The 18,104-nt window shown below is 44.1% G+C and overlaps 2 protein-coding genes across 2 annotated transcripts in view; one reads left to right on the plus strand and one right to left on the minus strand.

Annotated features, from left to right (window-relative positions):
* Positions 1–227: 227 nt before the first annotated feature.
* On the plus strand, positions 228–11,278 carry slc45a2 (solute carrier family 45 member 2; the record flags this gene model as incomplete). Its single annotated transcript, XM_080018439.1, has 7 exons — positions 228–699; positions 2,206–2,382; positions 4,566–4,930; positions 8,295–8,438; positions 8,806–8,929; positions 10,395–10,600; positions 11,057–11,278. 7 exons carry the CDS (start codon positions 228–230, stop codon positions 11,276–11,278), a joined length of 1,710 nt encoding a protein of 569 aa, XP_079874565.1.
* Positions 11,279–17,464: 6,186 nt separating this feature from the next.
* Positions 17,465–18,104, minus strand: part of btc (betacellulin, epidermal growth factor family member) — a 5,863-nt gene continuing 5,223 nt past the window's right edge. The window contains exon 6 of the mRNA XM_080017447.1: positions 17,465–18,104. This exon is cut by the window's right edge and continues 670 nt beyond it. The gene's annotated coding sequence lies outside the window, so the exon portion shown is untranslated.

An 18,104-nucleotide genomic window follows, 5' to 3' on the forward strand; every position in this document is an offset into this window, starting at 1 on the left:
GCCTCATTGCTCAGCTATGCAGTAGAGACGGGGATTAGCTCAAGCTGAGCAACAGTGTTGGAATTGGGCACTGAGCCGTCTATCCATCGGCGGGCCCGCCGGAGGACACCCGGCCCGAGTCTCACTCTCGCCCCCTCTCGCCGTCTCTTTTACTCTCTCCCTCTCTCTCTCGCTCTCTCTCTTCCTCCTCCTCTTCTCTTCACCCCACCCTCTACCCTTTCTGAAGTATGACTCTTTTGTCAGAAGACCAGTCGACGAGGCTCCCGACCTGTCGGCTGCCAGAGCACGGCAGACACACCGGCCCGTCGTTGGGAGACTACCCCGCGGACCACGGTGGCTCCAACGACAACCACATGGACAGCGGTGAGGGCCCTGTCTTCGGGGCGGTGGAGCCCGCCCGGCGCTCGCGCGGACGCCTCATCCTCCACGGCCTGGTGATGTTCGGACGGGAGTTCTGCTACGCCGTGGAGGCCGCCTTCGTCACGCCGGTGCTCTTGAGCGTGGGCCTGCCCCGCAGCATGTACAGCCTGGTGTGGCTGATCAGCCCCATCCTGGGGTTCCTGCTCCAGCCCATCATCGGCTCGGCCAGCGACCACTGCCGCTCGGCGTGGGGCCGGCGGAGGCCCTACATCCTGGCGCTGGGCGTCCTCATGCTGCTGGGGATCACCCTGTTCCTCAACGGAGACGCCGTCGTCTCAGGTGAGAGGCGGAGGCGGGGACGCGGGGGGGCCGCGGGGAGGAGGGCGGTGGTGGAGGGAGAGTCGAACGGAGAGAGAGAACGACAGGTAGGGAGGCGACGTCTTTCCGAGTGTCGGTCACTAGGTGCGTCAGGTCGAGTTCACCTCAATCAAATATTCAATCGTCAACGACGATTCTTTAAATACGCTTGCATTTAAAGAAATGTGGGTCGTCCGATACAAATGAAAGAAATTGTGAATAGACTAACAGTTGTATGTTTATTTGAATAGAAAATAGTTGCACTTTGCGCTTTACACGTACTTTAGATGACCTTGGATTTTGTAGAGTATTAAATCAACTTCTGCCGCTGTATCTGCCCTTCGTACTCAGGGTTTCATAGGGATTTTCTTCATCGCTGGTAGAATACAGAATATCAGCACGGTGCTGACATGCCTTCATTTCCCTGCTCATGTTCATCAAATCATATTATTTATTAAATGCGCAGAGGTCAACAGCAATTCACACATTTGCAGAAGCGTTAGTAGCACACGCCAACCCCCAAACTCCCCGCCTCAGCTGGCTACCGAGCTACGTCGAGGAAGATGATAAGAGATAGAGTACGGTATGACAGCACTTTATTGATCCCCGGGAGGAGGGGGCGAAATGATCAAGTTGATTGAAGTTGATGCCTAGGTTTGTTCATGGGAAGATGACACACTGACAGCGGAGCATACAGACACGACAAGCACCAGTGATCAAGACAAGGTGCCCAAACGGTTAACACGGTTATAGTTGCTACCTAATAATACGCACATGGCAGCATGACTTTAAATGAGAAAGTTGAGAGTAGAATATTGTATAATAGAATTCTGTAAAATAGTCCTAACTTATTGTAATTAAGGAATTCCATTCGTAAGGTGCTGGCCCCGTGTTTTCTTTACTCTCTCCCACCCAAACCGCTCTGCTTTTTGTGTTTTTTTACCTTCTTGAAATCGATGACTTGGAACCGTACACGGTCTACGAATCCTACGAACTCCATGACTTTACATCATATGTGATCCTATTCTAAATCTAGATTTCAGGCTGCTGCCAATGCTGCCAATCCTTTCTGCATTTCTGTGTATGACATAAGCTGATTATCTCCTGATGGTCTTAAGGTCGTGCTGCGAGCCACAGGAATCCGCTGACAAAATGGTTAAATATTTTAAAAATGTTTGAATGTTGAATGTTTGTTTACATTTTTTGTCATATATTTTTATATTTTAATATATCAGTAATTTTCTTGTTTGAAAACACAATATAAAAAAACTACTACTACGGATAATAATAATAATAATAATAATAATAATAATGACATATGACATATGATTTATAAATATAATAATAATGTTATATATAATAATAATAATATAAAAAAGTCACCAAAATATTACCCATGTACATTTTCATTATCAGCTATGAACCCTAAATGACTGTCATTTTCAAATTGATCATTGCATATTATGTGTGTTCTGTGATGTTTTCCAGGCTTAGTGGAGGACAGATCACTCCGCAGGATATGGGCCATCGTGGTGGTGATGTTCGGCGTCGTCCTGTTTGACTTTGCCGCAGACTTCATCGACGGGCCGATCAAGGCCTATCTGTTCGACGTGTGTTCGTACCAAGACAAGGAGAGAGGCCTGCACTACCACGCACTGCTCACAGGTTGGTAGCACGCAGCAAGACACAGCAACAAAGGTCACGATTTGGAGTCAACACATAACTTTCAGTGAGCTTTGGTTTGCTGGTAGTTAGATTAACTAGCCAAGAACATGCTTCCTCTGAATGTGGTCCCATGCAAATATTATTGCTGAAATATCACACGCACGCACGCACGCACGCACATACACACACACACACACACACACACACACACACACGCACGCGCATTCCATAAATCGCACCCTGTTTGGCGTTCTGCTTGTTTGTGAATCTGACACCTACTCCACGTGCCACTCAGCCTGTCAGTCAATTTGAAGACATAGGCGGACAAACAGAGCAACAGATGGATTATAGATGGATGGATGGATGGGTGGATGGATGGGTGGGTCGATTAATGGGTGGGTTGATGGATGGATGGATGCCTAGTAACTTTTGTGGGAATCCAAGTTTAAAAAGTCTAAAAATAAACTCCAGAGAGGTAAGCCTTTCACACTTTATGCCTCACTTTAAATGTTTGACTCCCAGAAATAAGTCGTATGGAAAGGCTTTGGCAGGGTGTCTACCAACAGAAAGCTAACCTCACGCGCTCCATCTGTTCATTTCTGACAGTGGCTCAGTCAGGGAGCTGTCCGACTCAAAGAAATACTGCAGAACATTTCCCACTCTAAAAGCTGTCAACTGCTTTTTAAAAACAGAGTTTACCTCGAACCCTGACCTGGTGAGACTCACAGGTAGCTGGAGCTGGAGAGCACGCAAACTCCTTGAACACAAGACCCAAAACTAGATCTGAACCCAGGTCTGCTGTAAAGCAAAAGCTCTACCCTTGCATCACTGCCCCATTTTCCACACAGAGTTTAAATGATGATGAAAATAAATAGATAGATAGATAGATAGATAGATAGATAGATAGATAGATAGATAGATAGATAGACAAATAAATAAATACATACATACATACATAAATAAATAGATAGATAGGTGAATAAAAATATATATATATATACAGTATATTCAGTAGTATATATATATATAGAAATAGTAATAATAAAATAGTAATGGTGATGAAGAAGATGGCCATTATAATAATAATAATAATTATAATAGCTATAATAATAGCTATAATAATAGCTATAATAATAATAATAATAATAATAATAATAATAATAATAATAATAATAATTATAATGTGACCTTTGTTATTTCCAGATTGTGAGTCTAGTGAGGTGCTCAGCTGATATCAGGAGCAAGGTGGTGTGGGCAGGCTATACAGGCAGTAATCCAGCCCGAAGCTAGTCATGTGCTGCAGTCATGGGTCTGGGCTGAAAGAGAGAGAGGCCAGACACATGACTTTATGTGGACGCCACTGCTCGCTCTGGCATTTGAAGTGCGTACACCTAAAGAGAGGGGGGCGCCTTGCAAATATGTGCAAGGGTCTGGGTGACTAGCATGGGAATGGTCCTAAAAGAAGAATTCTTGGGTTGAATGGTATTATATTTATGGGTCTGTGTAGATCATGAACCCTTATTGGACCAATCATCCCCTTTCTTTTTTCTATAAATTCCATAATCAAATGATTAGTTGGAGAGGGAAACTGGCAAAATGTATGTATAAAGGAGGAAATGTAATTTGTTATATGTGCCACTTCACGCTAGAGCTGTGAAGTTACACACTCTCTGCCTGTCTGTCTGTGAAAGGCGACTCCGAATAATCACCATGACAACACCGCAATTACAAGGCTTAACAACGCTGCAACATTGTAATATATTGGGCAAGGTACAAATTTGAACATCCTAAATACGGACCGAAAACAATAAACAAAGAGCTCCTTAAATACAATGCAAACTATTGCACGGCAGATACCGTATACAAACCATGCGCAACATGTCAAATTCAGCAAATTCTTTTCTGAGGCCGGCTGCTTCCTCTATTCAGATTCCAGACTGTATTCTACAGTATAGCATGTAAATGTTATGTATGAATAACAAAACCTACACACATACTGTATACTTAATATATATACATATACATACTGCCAGATTTTTGGCTAAAAAATCACATCTGAGCTGCGTCAACAGTAACATATGTTCCTGGCCTATGACACTTTTCATGTTGATTTGCTCATTTGTGGTTTAAATTTGTCAAAGGCGTAGGTTGAAAATAACCTGTTGTTCCGCTGCCTGCTTGAGGTCTGGGAGGGGCCTGTGGCTACCTAGTGGGAGCGATGGACTGGGGCCATTCCGTACTGGGCCGGGCGCTGGGCTCCGAGTACCAGGTCATCTACTTCTTCTCGGCGTTGACGTGGGGCATCTTCCTCACCGTGCATCTGGTCAGCATCCCGGAGCAGCCTTTGGGCAAGGTCACCCCCCCGGAAACGTCTCCCCCCTGCGCTCTGCGGCTGCTGGGCTCCCTCAGCAACGGTTACGGATCGCTGCCCAAGGAGCCCATCCCCTCTGTCGCCCCAACGCTGGCGTCGGACATCAGGCCGCGGTCCTTCTCCGCCCTAGGGGAGGCTAACTCCGTCACCTCCAGCGCAAAGCAACCAAACAAAGAGGTATGGGTGGTCACGGGGGTTTGACTCAATATTCCACAAAAATATTCTGCACGTGTACAGTATATAGATTATGACTTGAATGGAGTTTCCAGTTAAAACCAATCTGGGGGCTATCTGTAATGATGTTATGGTCAATATTTTTGCTCTTGCAGGTTTGTTAGGCCAACACTAAATGAACTAGCTATTTACATTTCAGTCCTTCCACTGATTGGTTTTGAAATGCAATAAGATTCCAAGATTGTTAACAAAATCGCTGCTTGAGGGATATTACCGCATATTACATACGCGGTAATATCCCTCGGTTCAATCTAGATCAATGGTCCACAGCGATCAGCAGAAGCCACCGAGTAGATCTCTGCCTCTGTATCAACATGGCTTCAGTGACGATAAGGTTTTATTGATGGGGGAATCCAAGCTGTTATGCCTCATCAGCACCCTTTTTTTTAATTTTTTTTATTCGTCAGCTACTTTTGAGGAGCCCCTTTTCCTGTCGATCAAAGTCTAGTATATTTCAAACTACAATAGAACGTCGGAGGTGACAGTTGAAAGTAATGTTATTTTTCCGATTTAAATGCACCATACTTGTCTGTTGAGAACTATAAATGCAACCTTCATTCTTATTCCCTTCATATGTGTCAGCTATATAATGTGTTTTAGGAATTATTGAGGTAGACACTGGGTCATGCCTCATTACCAAACTATTACTTGTCAGACATCATTAACCGCCAGTTAACTACACATTTTTGGTGTCTTCCCTAAGAGTCTGTTTTGTGGACTAATCTGCTTTTAGTGCTGTAGTACCAGGTTCGTATCTAGTGATGAGGAGTCGGCATAAGCTGTCGAACTGGTGCAACATAAATGATTTAGAACTTAAGGACGGCACATGACGCCCTGCGCCGCCGCCTCCCCATCACAGTTCACACGACGCCAACAACCCTGAAAATACCAGGATGATTTCTCACTCCATATCTGCACCTGGAAACCTAAGGAGACGGTCACAGGTTTGGGGAATTGGAGACGAGAAGTACGACCGCTTGCGCTTGGTGCCGAGGCAGTGGAACAGGTTTCTGGGACTTTAATTGCTGCAGATCTTAAACGGGGTAGCGATATTCAAAGGGATTTGCACCACACCAAAGGCACGTTTCTGAACATCTAAGCCTGGGGATCAGGCTGCACTTTGTTAGGATACTGATACTTTTAATGTACTTTCGGATATTCCACCAGGTACATTTACATACAATAGGAAAGGTTTGGTGTGTTGACACGCTGCAGACCATTTGTATTTAAAAAAAAAAGAAGCTTAACAGTCCAAAAGAAATGGAATATACTTTTTTTTAAATAATAAAATAGATTTAAAAGTGAAGTGAAAATAAACACAAAAATAAGAAATTGTAAGTATATTCAGATAGCCAACAAATCGTAAAGAGAAGTAGTTAGATATACAGTGGGGCAAAAAAGTATTTAGTCAGCCACCAATTGTGCAAGTTCTCCCACTTAAAAAGATGAGAGAGGCCTGTAATTTTCATCATAGGTACACTTCGACTATGAGAGACAGAATGGGGGGAAAGAATCCAAGAAATCACATTGTAGGATCTTTAATTAATTAATTGGTAAATTCCTCGGTAAAATAAGTATTTGGTCACCTACAAACAAGCAAGATTTCTGGCTTTCACAGACCTGTTACTTTTTCTTTAAGAGGCTCCTCTGTCCTCCACTCGTTACCTGTATTAATGGCACCTGTTTGAACTTGTTATCAGTATAAAAGACACCTGTCCACAACCTCAAACAGTCACACTCCAAACTCCACTATGGCCAAGACCAAAGAGCTGTCAAAGGACACCAGAAACAAAATTGTAGACCTGCACCAGGCTGGGAAGACTGAATCTGCAATAGGTAAGCAGCTTGTTGTGAAGAAATCAACTGTGGGAGCAATTAGTAGAAAATGAAAGACATACAAGACCACTGATAATCTCCCTCGATCTGGGGCTCCACGCAAGATCTCACCAAGTGGGGTCAAAATGATCACAAGAACGGTGAGCAAACATCCCAGAACCACACGGGGGACCTAGTGAATGACCTGCAGAGAGCTGGGACCAAAGTAACAAAGGCTACCATCAGTAACACACTACGCCGCCAGGGACTCAAATCCTGCAGTGCCAGACGTGTCCCCCTGCTTAAGCCAGTACATGTCCAGGCCCATATGAAGTTTGCTAGAGAGCATTTGGATGATCCAGAAGAGGATTGGGAGAATGTCATATGGTCAGATGAAACCAAAATAGAACTTTTTGGTAAAAACTCAACTTGTCGTGTTTGGAGGAGAAAGAAAGCTGAGTTGCATCCAAAGAACACCATACCTACTGTGAAGCATGGGGGTGGAAACATCATGCTTTGGGGCTGTTTTTCTGCAAAGGGACCAGGACGACTGATCCGTGTAAAGGAAAGAATGAATGGAGCCAAGTATCGTGAGATTTTGAGTGAAAACCTCCTTCCATCAGCAAGGGCATTGAAGATGAAACATGGCTGGGTCTTTCAGCATGACAATGATCCCAAACACACCGCCCGGGCAACGAAGGAGTGGCTTCGTAAGAAGCATTTCAAGGTCCTGGAGTGGCCTAGCCAGTCTCCAGATCTCAACCCCATAGAAAATCTTTGGAGGGAGTTGAAAGTCCCTGTTGCCTAGCGACAGCCCCAAAACATTACTGCTCTAGAGGAGATCTGCATGGAGGAATGGGCCAAAATACCAGCAACAGTGTGTGAAAACCTTGTGAAGACTTACAGAAAATGTTTGACCTCTGTCATTGCAAACAAAGGGTATATAACAAAGTATTGAGATTAACTTTTGTTATTGACCAAATACTTATTTTCCACCATAATTTGCAAATAAATTCTTTAAAAATCAGACAATGAGATTTTCTGGATTTTTTTTCTCATTTTGTCTCTCATAGTTGAGGTTTACCAATGATGAAAATAACAGGCCTCTCTAATCTTTTTAAGTGGGAGAACATGCACAATTGGTGGCTGACTAAATACTTTTTTGCCCCACTGTATATAGATATACAGATTATACAAAATGCAATACAGCTGTGTGTTGAGTATCAGTACTGCAATATTATAGTAAAGATATTCAACAAGGGTTTGTATTCAATCTTGATTTAATGTGTTTTGAGCTCACCAAGGCGAATTCCTACATTAACAACACTTGGTTGTGGTTGGTGGTTGTCATGGCAATAAAGTTGACTTCTGAAATGAAATCATCAAAAATCAGCTCTGCTGCCTTTTTCTGATGATAATAGTTCTTAAACCTGATAGTAAGTTTACTTGATTGTGTGTGTGTGTGTGTGTGTGTGTGTGTGTTTGCCTCCAGGCCCAGAAGAGAATGACATTCCAGTTGCTGATGAAAGCTATGATCAACATGCCAAGCCATTACCGCTGCCTGTGCATCAGCCACCTGTTGGGATGGACGGCATTTCTCTGCAACATGCTGTTCTTCACTGACTTCATGGGGCAGGTACGCTGGTGTGTGTGTGTGTGTGTTCGGTGTGTGTGTGTGCGCGCGTGTGTGTTTGCATGTCTTTCTCACATTTTTAATAGGCGTTTAAGCCTGAAAGTGGGTTATAAAGTCGGTTCAGCTGAACCGTGTGATCATAGTAAATACTCAGGAGTAGCCAATGATATATTACATGTCATGATCTGCATACTGTTACTGACTCCAATACTCATGGTTATTGTGCATCGGGGAGGGTAAAGTAAAGTAAAGTAAACATTTCAAAGGAATAGCTCACCATAGGACACTGCTCTATCAAAATACATCAACTCTGGTCTAAAGAAGTGCATGCTGGTGTGCTTTTGTCTTTCTTTGTGTTTGCTTTTGGCAGATTGTTTACAAGGGAAACCCATATGCAGACCATAATTCCACAGCTTACAGCACTTATGAGAGAGGCGTGGAAGTGGGCTGCTGGGGTCTGTGCATCAATGCTGTATCTTCAGCTCTCTACTCGTGTAAGTAACTCTAGGTGTGTGTGTGTGTGTGCGTGTGTGCGTGTGCGTGTGCGTGTGCGTGTGCGTGTGCGTGTGCGTGTGCGTGTGCGTGTGCGTGCGTGCGTGCGTGCGTGCGTGCGTGCGTGCGTGCGTGCGTGCATGTTATCCCAATGTACTGTCCTTCTTCCTGTCCAAACGATAGTTGTGCTGTGTATGGAAATGGGAAATAGTATAGATGTTTCAATACCTCCACCCTCCGATCGCAGAGCTATATAGTGCCATTGTAATTTTTTGCCCAAGTCATTGCAGCCGCGTGAATTAATAAACCTATGACAACTGACCAACTTTACCAAAATATTGCCGTAGGCTATACTCACCCGTGTCACATGCGTTTTTTCTAACAGCACGCTTGCAAACAGGGCTGCCATGGCAACAATATAATCGTCCAGTAAGAAAAGGGTACCAAACAGTAAGAAAAGTAAACAAAGAGCCATGGTATGGCGAGAAAAAAGACCTATCAACAAAGAAGATATTTGTTTATGACTCGAGAATATGGGTGTATGTGTCTCCGAAGAATAGTCTCCCTATCATACAGTGTGCTTTGATATCCAAGGAAATCCTCAAGATCACAATTTGAGGGAAAAAGCTTGGTTTTTGTCTTAAAAAAAAAAAAGGCTGTGCTTCCAAATCCTACCCAATCTGAAATCAGCAATAACAGCATAAGTCAAGTCAGTTGAAGGACATTCATATAAACAAACTTCTGATAACCGAGGTACTGTAGAATAAAATAATTTAAAAAACATTTTATATATATAACAAATATACCTACATACATGGAACACATTAAACTTGACAAGACAAGATAAGATAGGATAAGATAGTACTTTATTGATCCCGTGAAGGAGAAATTCAGGCATTGCAGCAGCTCAATACAGACACAACGGTCAAAAACAAAAATGCCACCATTTAAAGTGCCAATCTTGAAGATTTTCACTGGAATTAATCGCTTGCATTTGCAGTATTCTGAGTATTAAGGTGTCTGGGGTCCTAACTACCGACTGACTGACGTCACACAGGCGGCACCGTTTGGATCTCTGGCGAGCGAGGTCCAAAAACACACCTGCAATTACCGCTTTTCGCCATCGGTGTCGCCAAAAAAAACTCCGGAACGGAAGTCTTCGACATTGCCACTTTAAACTACAAAGGCTCCAAGGAGGATTTAAGAGAGGATTTAAGTGGCCCGATTTTCTGAAGGATCTTTGAGTTGAATGAGGGCTAGAGTGATCAACAGTGTAAGACGGCACCGATCTTAAAACCAAAGAGGAAGCCGATTAAATACGTAACGTGATCTTTCCTTTCTCCTCCCTCCTTTGCAATGAGAGAAAAGGAAGGTGATATCGACAGGTTTCACACGTATTTGTAGCCGGGTCTCCCGCCGGTGTGCGCTGTATGTGTCTGTTCACGTCAGCGTGCGTTTGTCTTCCAGATGTGCAGCGTCTGCTGTTGCCCTACATCGGCCTGAAGGGACTATACTTTGTGGGCTACTTTGTGTTTGGAATGGGCACCAGTCTCATTGGCCTTTTCCCCAACCTCATCGCCACGCTCACCCTCTGCAGTGTGTTTGGGGTCATGTCCAGCACACTCTACACCATCCCATTCAACCTCATAGCGGAATATCAGCGTGAAGAGGAGGTAACCAACACACGCACACACACACACACACACACACACACACACACACACACACACACACACACACACACACACACACACACACACCACAACACACATATAAGCACATAGGTGACGATATGACTCAAATAACATTTCCATTAACTGATGGAAGCCTTGTTTGGCAATGCTGGTGTAAGTCCTATGGCTTCCTTTAGGGGGCGTGATTTGCTGCTAATTGTCCAATGTGACTGATTGCATCTTTAAAATATATAAATGAGCTCTCTTATTTTATCATTGCACAATAATTTGAGTTTAACAATATTGATATGTATGAATCTTTAAATTTATTTCTTGGTATTATGTCACCCGTTCCATACCATGTGCCTTAAACCTGCATTGCATTTATTTTTTTAAAACCCCTTTACTTGTCCCCTCCTCTTTACCGCACCACCGCCCGCCTGGCTGCGCTCTCAGGAGCACATGAAGTTGGCGGGAGGCAGGGAACCCCCGAGGGGCACCGGGGTGGACGTTGCCGCCCTCACCTGCATGGTCCAGTTGGCTCAGATCATTGTGGGCGCCGGGTTGGGCGCCTTGGTCAACATGGCCGGAAGTGTAATAGTGGTCGTCCTCTCGGCTTCGACCATGTCCCTTATTGGCTGCCTCTTCATTGCCCTCTTCATCAGATATGTGGAATAATTATCCAAGTGTGATTATGTCGATGCAGTTGTTTTAATAAATAAAGATTCTTTATTATATCCTCCACTTTTGTCCTTTAAGACTTGGTTTCAACAACTTTCACCGTGCACATCTTTGCATCACACACCCCACACAGTCCGACGGGGTTTCTTGGGGCTTAGTGAAATAAAAAAAGGTGGCCATAACGCTATATTGCATAATGTTAAAGACTGAACAAGTTCTCAGGGAAGTCCTTAATGTCACATGGACATTAGATCTCATTTAGCCTTCGTAAAATGACAAATCCCTGGAGACGGTTAAATCAAGACGGTTCAATAGGTTATTCCCACTGTTCTTTATTCCTACTGGCACCTCGAGTGAACAATGCACGTCTTGCGCCTGCATGTGGGGGCTGGTTGTATGCGTGCGCCTCAGGGGCGCGGGGGATCTCCTCGCGCTCCCTGGGACTGGTTTACGCTCCTCGGGGCCCCGCGTGGGTGTTGCTCCGCGGGCTTTCGGCTTCTCTCGGGAGCCTGTGGCTGCACAGCAGGGTGTCCCGGGGCTTTCCTGCGATCGTGGAGTGTTTATACGGCTGCGGGACTCAGGGGTGGCCCCCGGGCTTCAGCCCGAGCAAGCCCGTGCATTACTCCGCCTGTTACACCCACACTTGGAAATGTGGGAAATTAAGGCCATCGTTTTGATGTCGATGAGCAGAATCTCACCGGGTTGTGAACGTGTTTCTCGTTAGTGGTTTGAAGGAAATAGCAAACGATAAATGAGTGTAACCCGAGCAGTGGTGTCTGGCAGCGTCTGAAAGTCTGAAAGTGTCAATAATTTAATTATTCACGGACAACAAACGCAAGACCTGACGGACACGTGGGATTAGTTCGGTCTCCGAAAGAGCCATTTTAAATAGTAAAGAAACGCTGCCCCCTGTTGGTAAGCAGGTCCAAGAGGATGTGAGGTCATCATTTGGGCCTGCCGCAGGTTCCAACAATGAGGCCCCATGCTGGTGCAGAGACGCTCGCAGCATGGAATTTAAACCACTTTATTTTCGGTTTCATTTCATCGTTTTCATCTTGTTTACCTGTCACATTTGAATTGTGATTTGGTCCGCTTCCCTTTCTTTCTTTTTTATTTATTTATTTATGTATTTATGTATTTATGTATTTATCTATTTATCTATTAATTTATTTATTATATTTTAAAGGCCTGTTTATATTAATTTATGTTACGTTGGGGAATGGGTTTGGGGCTTCGCATACACACACTCAATGCCCACTGCCTGCTGCCCGCCTGCTTACTAAACCAGACAAACTTGAAGTAGCCTATAACTCTGATAAAAGCACAGAGTCAAAGTCGGAATGTTGCTTTTTTTCTATCTACCAACATAAACTGAAAGACTATTTAACACACCTTGATGAACATGTTGTGGATGGATGCTCGTGCATTTTTTGAATGCCAGTTGCATTACTGTACTTCGCCTCGCCTAGAAGTTGTCGTTGCGCCGCCCCGTCGGACGGATTGCTTGGACCTTGTTGAAAAACGCGATTGCTTACGAATATTGCGTTCGCGGAAACTGAAGAGGTTTCTCGTGAATGTTGCAAGCGTGCCTCGATGCATCTGTTGCGGCTGATGACTTGGTATGGCTTTGCTTTGAATGCTTTTTGGCACAGCCTTGGTGAAAACACTGAAGTTGTACGGTTTTAAAGACACTGGAAATGACATGGATGGAAAGAACAGAATGGAAATGTCGATGGTAAACTGCTTGAATCTGACAATGTGACATTGCCTGAAATTGAGCCTGAAACTGTCGATGCTCCGCAATTCGAAGCTGGAAAAATACCTGTTGCTGGAAAAATAAGGTTGCTGAGAAATTTTCTGAAAATGTGCAATACATGAGCCATCACGAACCATCTTAGAGAACGGTCGGTGACGTCTTTGTAGTGACCTTCTCCTCCGAAGAGTGTTTTTTCCTGGCGGTTAAAAAAATCTGTTCGATTTTTCTCGACCTGTTCGTAGAAGGTGGATGCGTCTTCTCTTTCCACTCCCTTTCGAGATCTCTTGAAATCGGGCTCTGCCTTTTGGCTGCATGAGCAATGCCTTTTGTGTCCCTTTTTTGGGGATTGCCCGTATCTGTCGTGACGTGGGAGCGTTTCTCTGCTCTCTCAAGGAACACTTTTTGAACTCGCCGAGTCTGCTCATGGTGGCTCGCATGGTCACTTGTCTCTTTAGCGTCGGATGCTGCAGGCTGCACGCCGTGCGGCTAAGTGGCTCGTAAGTGACAAGATCGAAATGACGACACAAATCTTTCTAATAGGCTTTTATTGCACACATATCAGATTGAAACTATGAAATCGATGAGGCTTAGCCTCTCCGGAGTTATAAATCTGGCTTCTCTTCGGTCAAAAATGCATGGTTTGATAGCAAGATCATTCATATTGGACAATTTTACACAAAGTTCAATCCAAAATAGTATTTCCGGGCTGGAAATGGTGGCCACCTTGGAAAAGTGGCAGCCATCTTGATTTTTGCCTGCCTAATGTTTTTTATTATTATTTTTCTTTTAATCAAAAGAACAATCTCCAAGGAGTATTAATGCCAATTTCGGTACTTCTTTCCGCTTGCGAAAGATTTTCCTGCAAAAATGCAATCAGCTGCTACGCTACACGGCGGTGAGGAAGAAGACGCCGGCGCACATGTTCGTGGCGGTCACGTCGCAGACCGTCTCGCACACGGCCTTGCCGCAGAGCCACTCCCACCGCGTTCTCCCACCGCCGGAGGGGTCAGCTTGAGCGCCAACTGGAAGTCGCAGGTGAGCGGAGGACGTCTTCCACACCTTGCTTGGACCCCGCGAGGCAGAGCACGGCCCGGGTTCCCGCTCAGCCCCCAGCGCGCAAACCACGGGGTGGACCAGGGAGAGACGACGACCCTCGGCGCGGCGGTGGTGTCAGCGGTGTTGAAAATGTCGTTTGAATAAAGTGAGACGCCGGGGAGAAAAAAACGCGCTGAGCCCGACGCGTCGACAAATGCCCTGGACATTGAAAGGCCTTTAAAATGCCTCGAATCTATGACCTGGCTTTCAGCAGAACTGACACCCCGCTGCCGTGAAGCTCCTTGCAGTGCTTCTGTATTTTAGTGGAGGATTTGTGTGTGTGTGTGTGTGTGTGTGTGTGTGTGTGTGTGTGTGTGTGTGTGTGTGTGTGTGTGTGTGTGTTTTTTAACCTTGCAATACAACTTATTAAGTTTAGTTTTAATTAAGTTTAGTCAGTACTTTGCTGATATGCATTCAGACTTTCGACTTTTATTCCATTGCATTTCAAAGATAAGAACTACTTCCTACTGCACTACATTTTGATGGAATATCCATTTCTCACACAGTCGCATTAATTTTGTTTTTGTTTTTTTTGTCAGGGTATATACAGTATATCAAAAGTACATCCTCCTTCTATACATTGTAATCAGGTATACGCATTAGACCCTTCTCATTCGCATGATGTCAACATCCATCTGCCAACTTCATCTTCAATCATTCACATTGTCAGTTAAATGATGACTCAAACGTGGTCGTCGCGTTTAAGCAGGAACACCAATGGATACCTCTATACAGATCCGTCTCTAAAATACATCATTTGAATGAGTTAACTCTCAGTATGCGCTCATAGGATCGCTATTATTCAGTGGCGATATTCCGTCTCTTCTCAACGCTACGATGACTCGTTGCTGATTCTGATCCTGTTTAATTGGAATCCTCAAGGAGCTCTGCATTTTACACGGCCGACTCCTGTTGTAATTAATTGTCTGGAAAAAGAAAACCCTCTTTGGCTTGGCTCGTACTGTATACCCAGGGGTATAGGAGTCTTGCGTGTGTGCGTGTGTGTGTGTATATATATGTATGTGTGTGTGTGTGTGTATATATATATATATATGTGAATGTATGTATGTGAGTATACGTGTATGTATGTATGTATGTATGTATGTGTGTGTGTGTATATATATATATATATATGTATGTGTGTGTGTATATATTTATGCTTTCTTAAACAGAATAAGCATTTTATGGGAAGATCCATCTAACCTCTAAAGGCCCTCACAGCAAGCCAAAATCACTATTTATCAACCACGCAGGAGTTAATTTATCTCCAATAGTGACAACACTAAATGGTGGATTTTCTGGACCTTCCAGTCTAACACTGTTTATTGCTGTTTTCACCGGCTTTGAATCAGAACCAAATAACCAAAATGAGGCAGAAATGCGCATAGCTGCACTACGGGTTGCGGTGGTAGTGGTGCGAGTGGTATTAGCTCGATTCGGTGGGAATTAAAGAAAATCAAGGAGATAAAAATAAGTGCCATCTTAAGAACAAAAGCAAAAAAAGACAACACAATTGAACGTTCTCTGTCCCCGGCGTGACTCTGCACTCTGTGGAGGAGGCCATGAAGAAGTCTGTTGTGTATGTTTATATTCCTCGTTTTATTTTTTTTACGTTATTGTTATTGCTGATTGTTGTTTACCATGTGTGCTGCTGTAACTCCCTAATTTCTCCTACGGGGGCAATATACAGTATAATGTAATGTGATGTCATATTATATCATACATCATGTAATTTAATCCAAAATGTATTTGGGATTTGGGATACAGTATATGAAACTGACATTATCAAGTCCACATCATGTCATGCTGCGCGTCAGAATTCAGAATTGCTTTTTTTAAATAATGTGGTTATGACTATAACAAACATTACAAAATGTGTTATTAAGGACATGTATGTGTATAATAAAAACGGAGAAATCAAAATCCATTTTTATTTTATATAATATTAGGGAAGCAGCGGTGTCACTACGAGACTGTGATGTGGAAAGCTCCGTAATACTGACCTCCTGAGCCATTCACACAAACTACACCCACCAACCATGATATGAGGTGCGAACGGGAAAAGGCCACAAAAGCAATACATATTATATCAAATACACATCTATTTTGATGTACAGTGGGCCACTTAAATAGGCCGTATTTCTGCAGACTGCCTTCTCATCAAGTTTTAAGTCTTCAGTCAGCTGCTGGAGCTCCAAACATTCACACATACCAGATGAGCACAGATGGAGCTATAAGCGGCCTACTAATAGCTCCCCCTGTGCACTGCGTGGTGAACGTAACTCCTACATGTAACACCTACCTCCAATAGATGGCCAGCGGGTCATGGGTGAGTGCGTCCATGGGTGAGTCCAACAAGCTTGTGTCCGTCCTTATCTGCACCTTTTTTCCAGCCCTGGCGGACACGCCCCTTAGATAGTAACTCTGGCATTCGGCAGCTGTCATTCCGTGGCTCTTTGAACGCACAGGCCGCCTGACACCAGGTCAAAGATCCTCCCACATTCATTACAACTATCCCGGAAAAAGTGGACTCGCCTACTAGACGGTGACTAATAGAGTATAGGCTGTTAGCCAGACAACAGATTTCCACTTGTATTATGCTGAGATATTTGACTATGTCTGTGGTACAAGCCCTATTAGTGAGGTGGAAGTGAAACCCCATGATGTTGGCACTTTCTTTGGTAGCTGCTCTAATACTTTAGGTTAAAGGGTGGCATTGGGCGTATTCTGTAAAGTTGGCACACAAAAATAGACCAGGCGGGACATGCTGAAGAATGGTTATACAGAATTTTCGATGGAATTCTGATGGGGTTTTTCCCCGTTGCGTCTTTGAGGCAGGCGCGGCCCGGTGACAAAACACACACATCTGGATTTATTTGGAACCACCGCATAACTTAACACATCACCACCATCAGAAAAAATGATGCGCAGCTGCATTGCCCCCTAAAATGAAGAGCATGGTAGAATAATGCCCTAAAAGACAATTCCTTTGTGCGATCAGGCGAACAGGAGTGGGTTTTTTTCACCCTCCATGACTAGAATGACCTTGCTTACTGGCTGGCCTCCAATGTATTAAGAGTTGCTCAGCAATATTAAAACAATATACCTAGGAATGTTGGAGTGATTACTGAGCACATTCCAGATGAGATCTGGAATTTTCCTTCCTATGAAGACTCGTAATCTAACTCAGACGGACACAGCAAGGCCCAGACGAGGCTCGGTCACGTTTCCCAGTGAACGCAGTGGGTCCTGTGGAAGAGGCATTCAGTTCATTGACATTTTGCCAACACGGATCGATTTCCGGATCGAACAAAAAAACAAGAAAGTCAGCGTTTAGCGTTTGAAAATGAAACCGTGCACAGCATATTTATTTTATTGAAAACTGCTGACATTTACACAGCGGCAGCAGAAAACTGCTCATTCCACCGACTTTGTCCTCAGCTCCTCCGTTCCCCTTTTAGAGCGGAGGGTTAAAGCGCGTACAGATTACACATTACAGCGAGTGAGAGGCCGGTAGTCTGGAAAGTGTCTGGACAGGGGAGTACTTTCACCTCAGTGTAGTCCGGACACACAGGCACGGCTGTTCTGGAGATGTAGCTTACAGGCTGCGTGGCTCCAAATATACGGATGAAAAAGCCTCCAGCACAAGTTCACCTTGTCTCGCTCCCGGAGTTGGTCATCCTCCAACCCAGGAGTGCAGAGCAGCAGCCAGGCTTCATGAAAGGGCTCCGCTTTGCATTGCTAATGTTGACGCGTAACAATATTCTATCGGTTACAGACGGGAAGAGCGATTAGCGATAATTACTGTTTGTCATTGTTCAAATCCTCAACTGGAGGAGAAATAAAACTTTGCAAAGGCTATAGGCCTACAGTAAGAAAAACAGGATACAATTATAAATACGATACAGTGAAATAGAATAGCTTTGTACACATCATATTTTATAATACACAATCATAATACGATAGGCGTCC

This window comes from Zeus faber (genome assembly GCF_960531495.2).
Source record: "Zeus faber genome assembly, chromosome: 17".
NCBI lineage: Eukaryota > Metazoa > Chordata > Actinopteri > Zeiformes > Zeidae > Zeus > Zeus faber.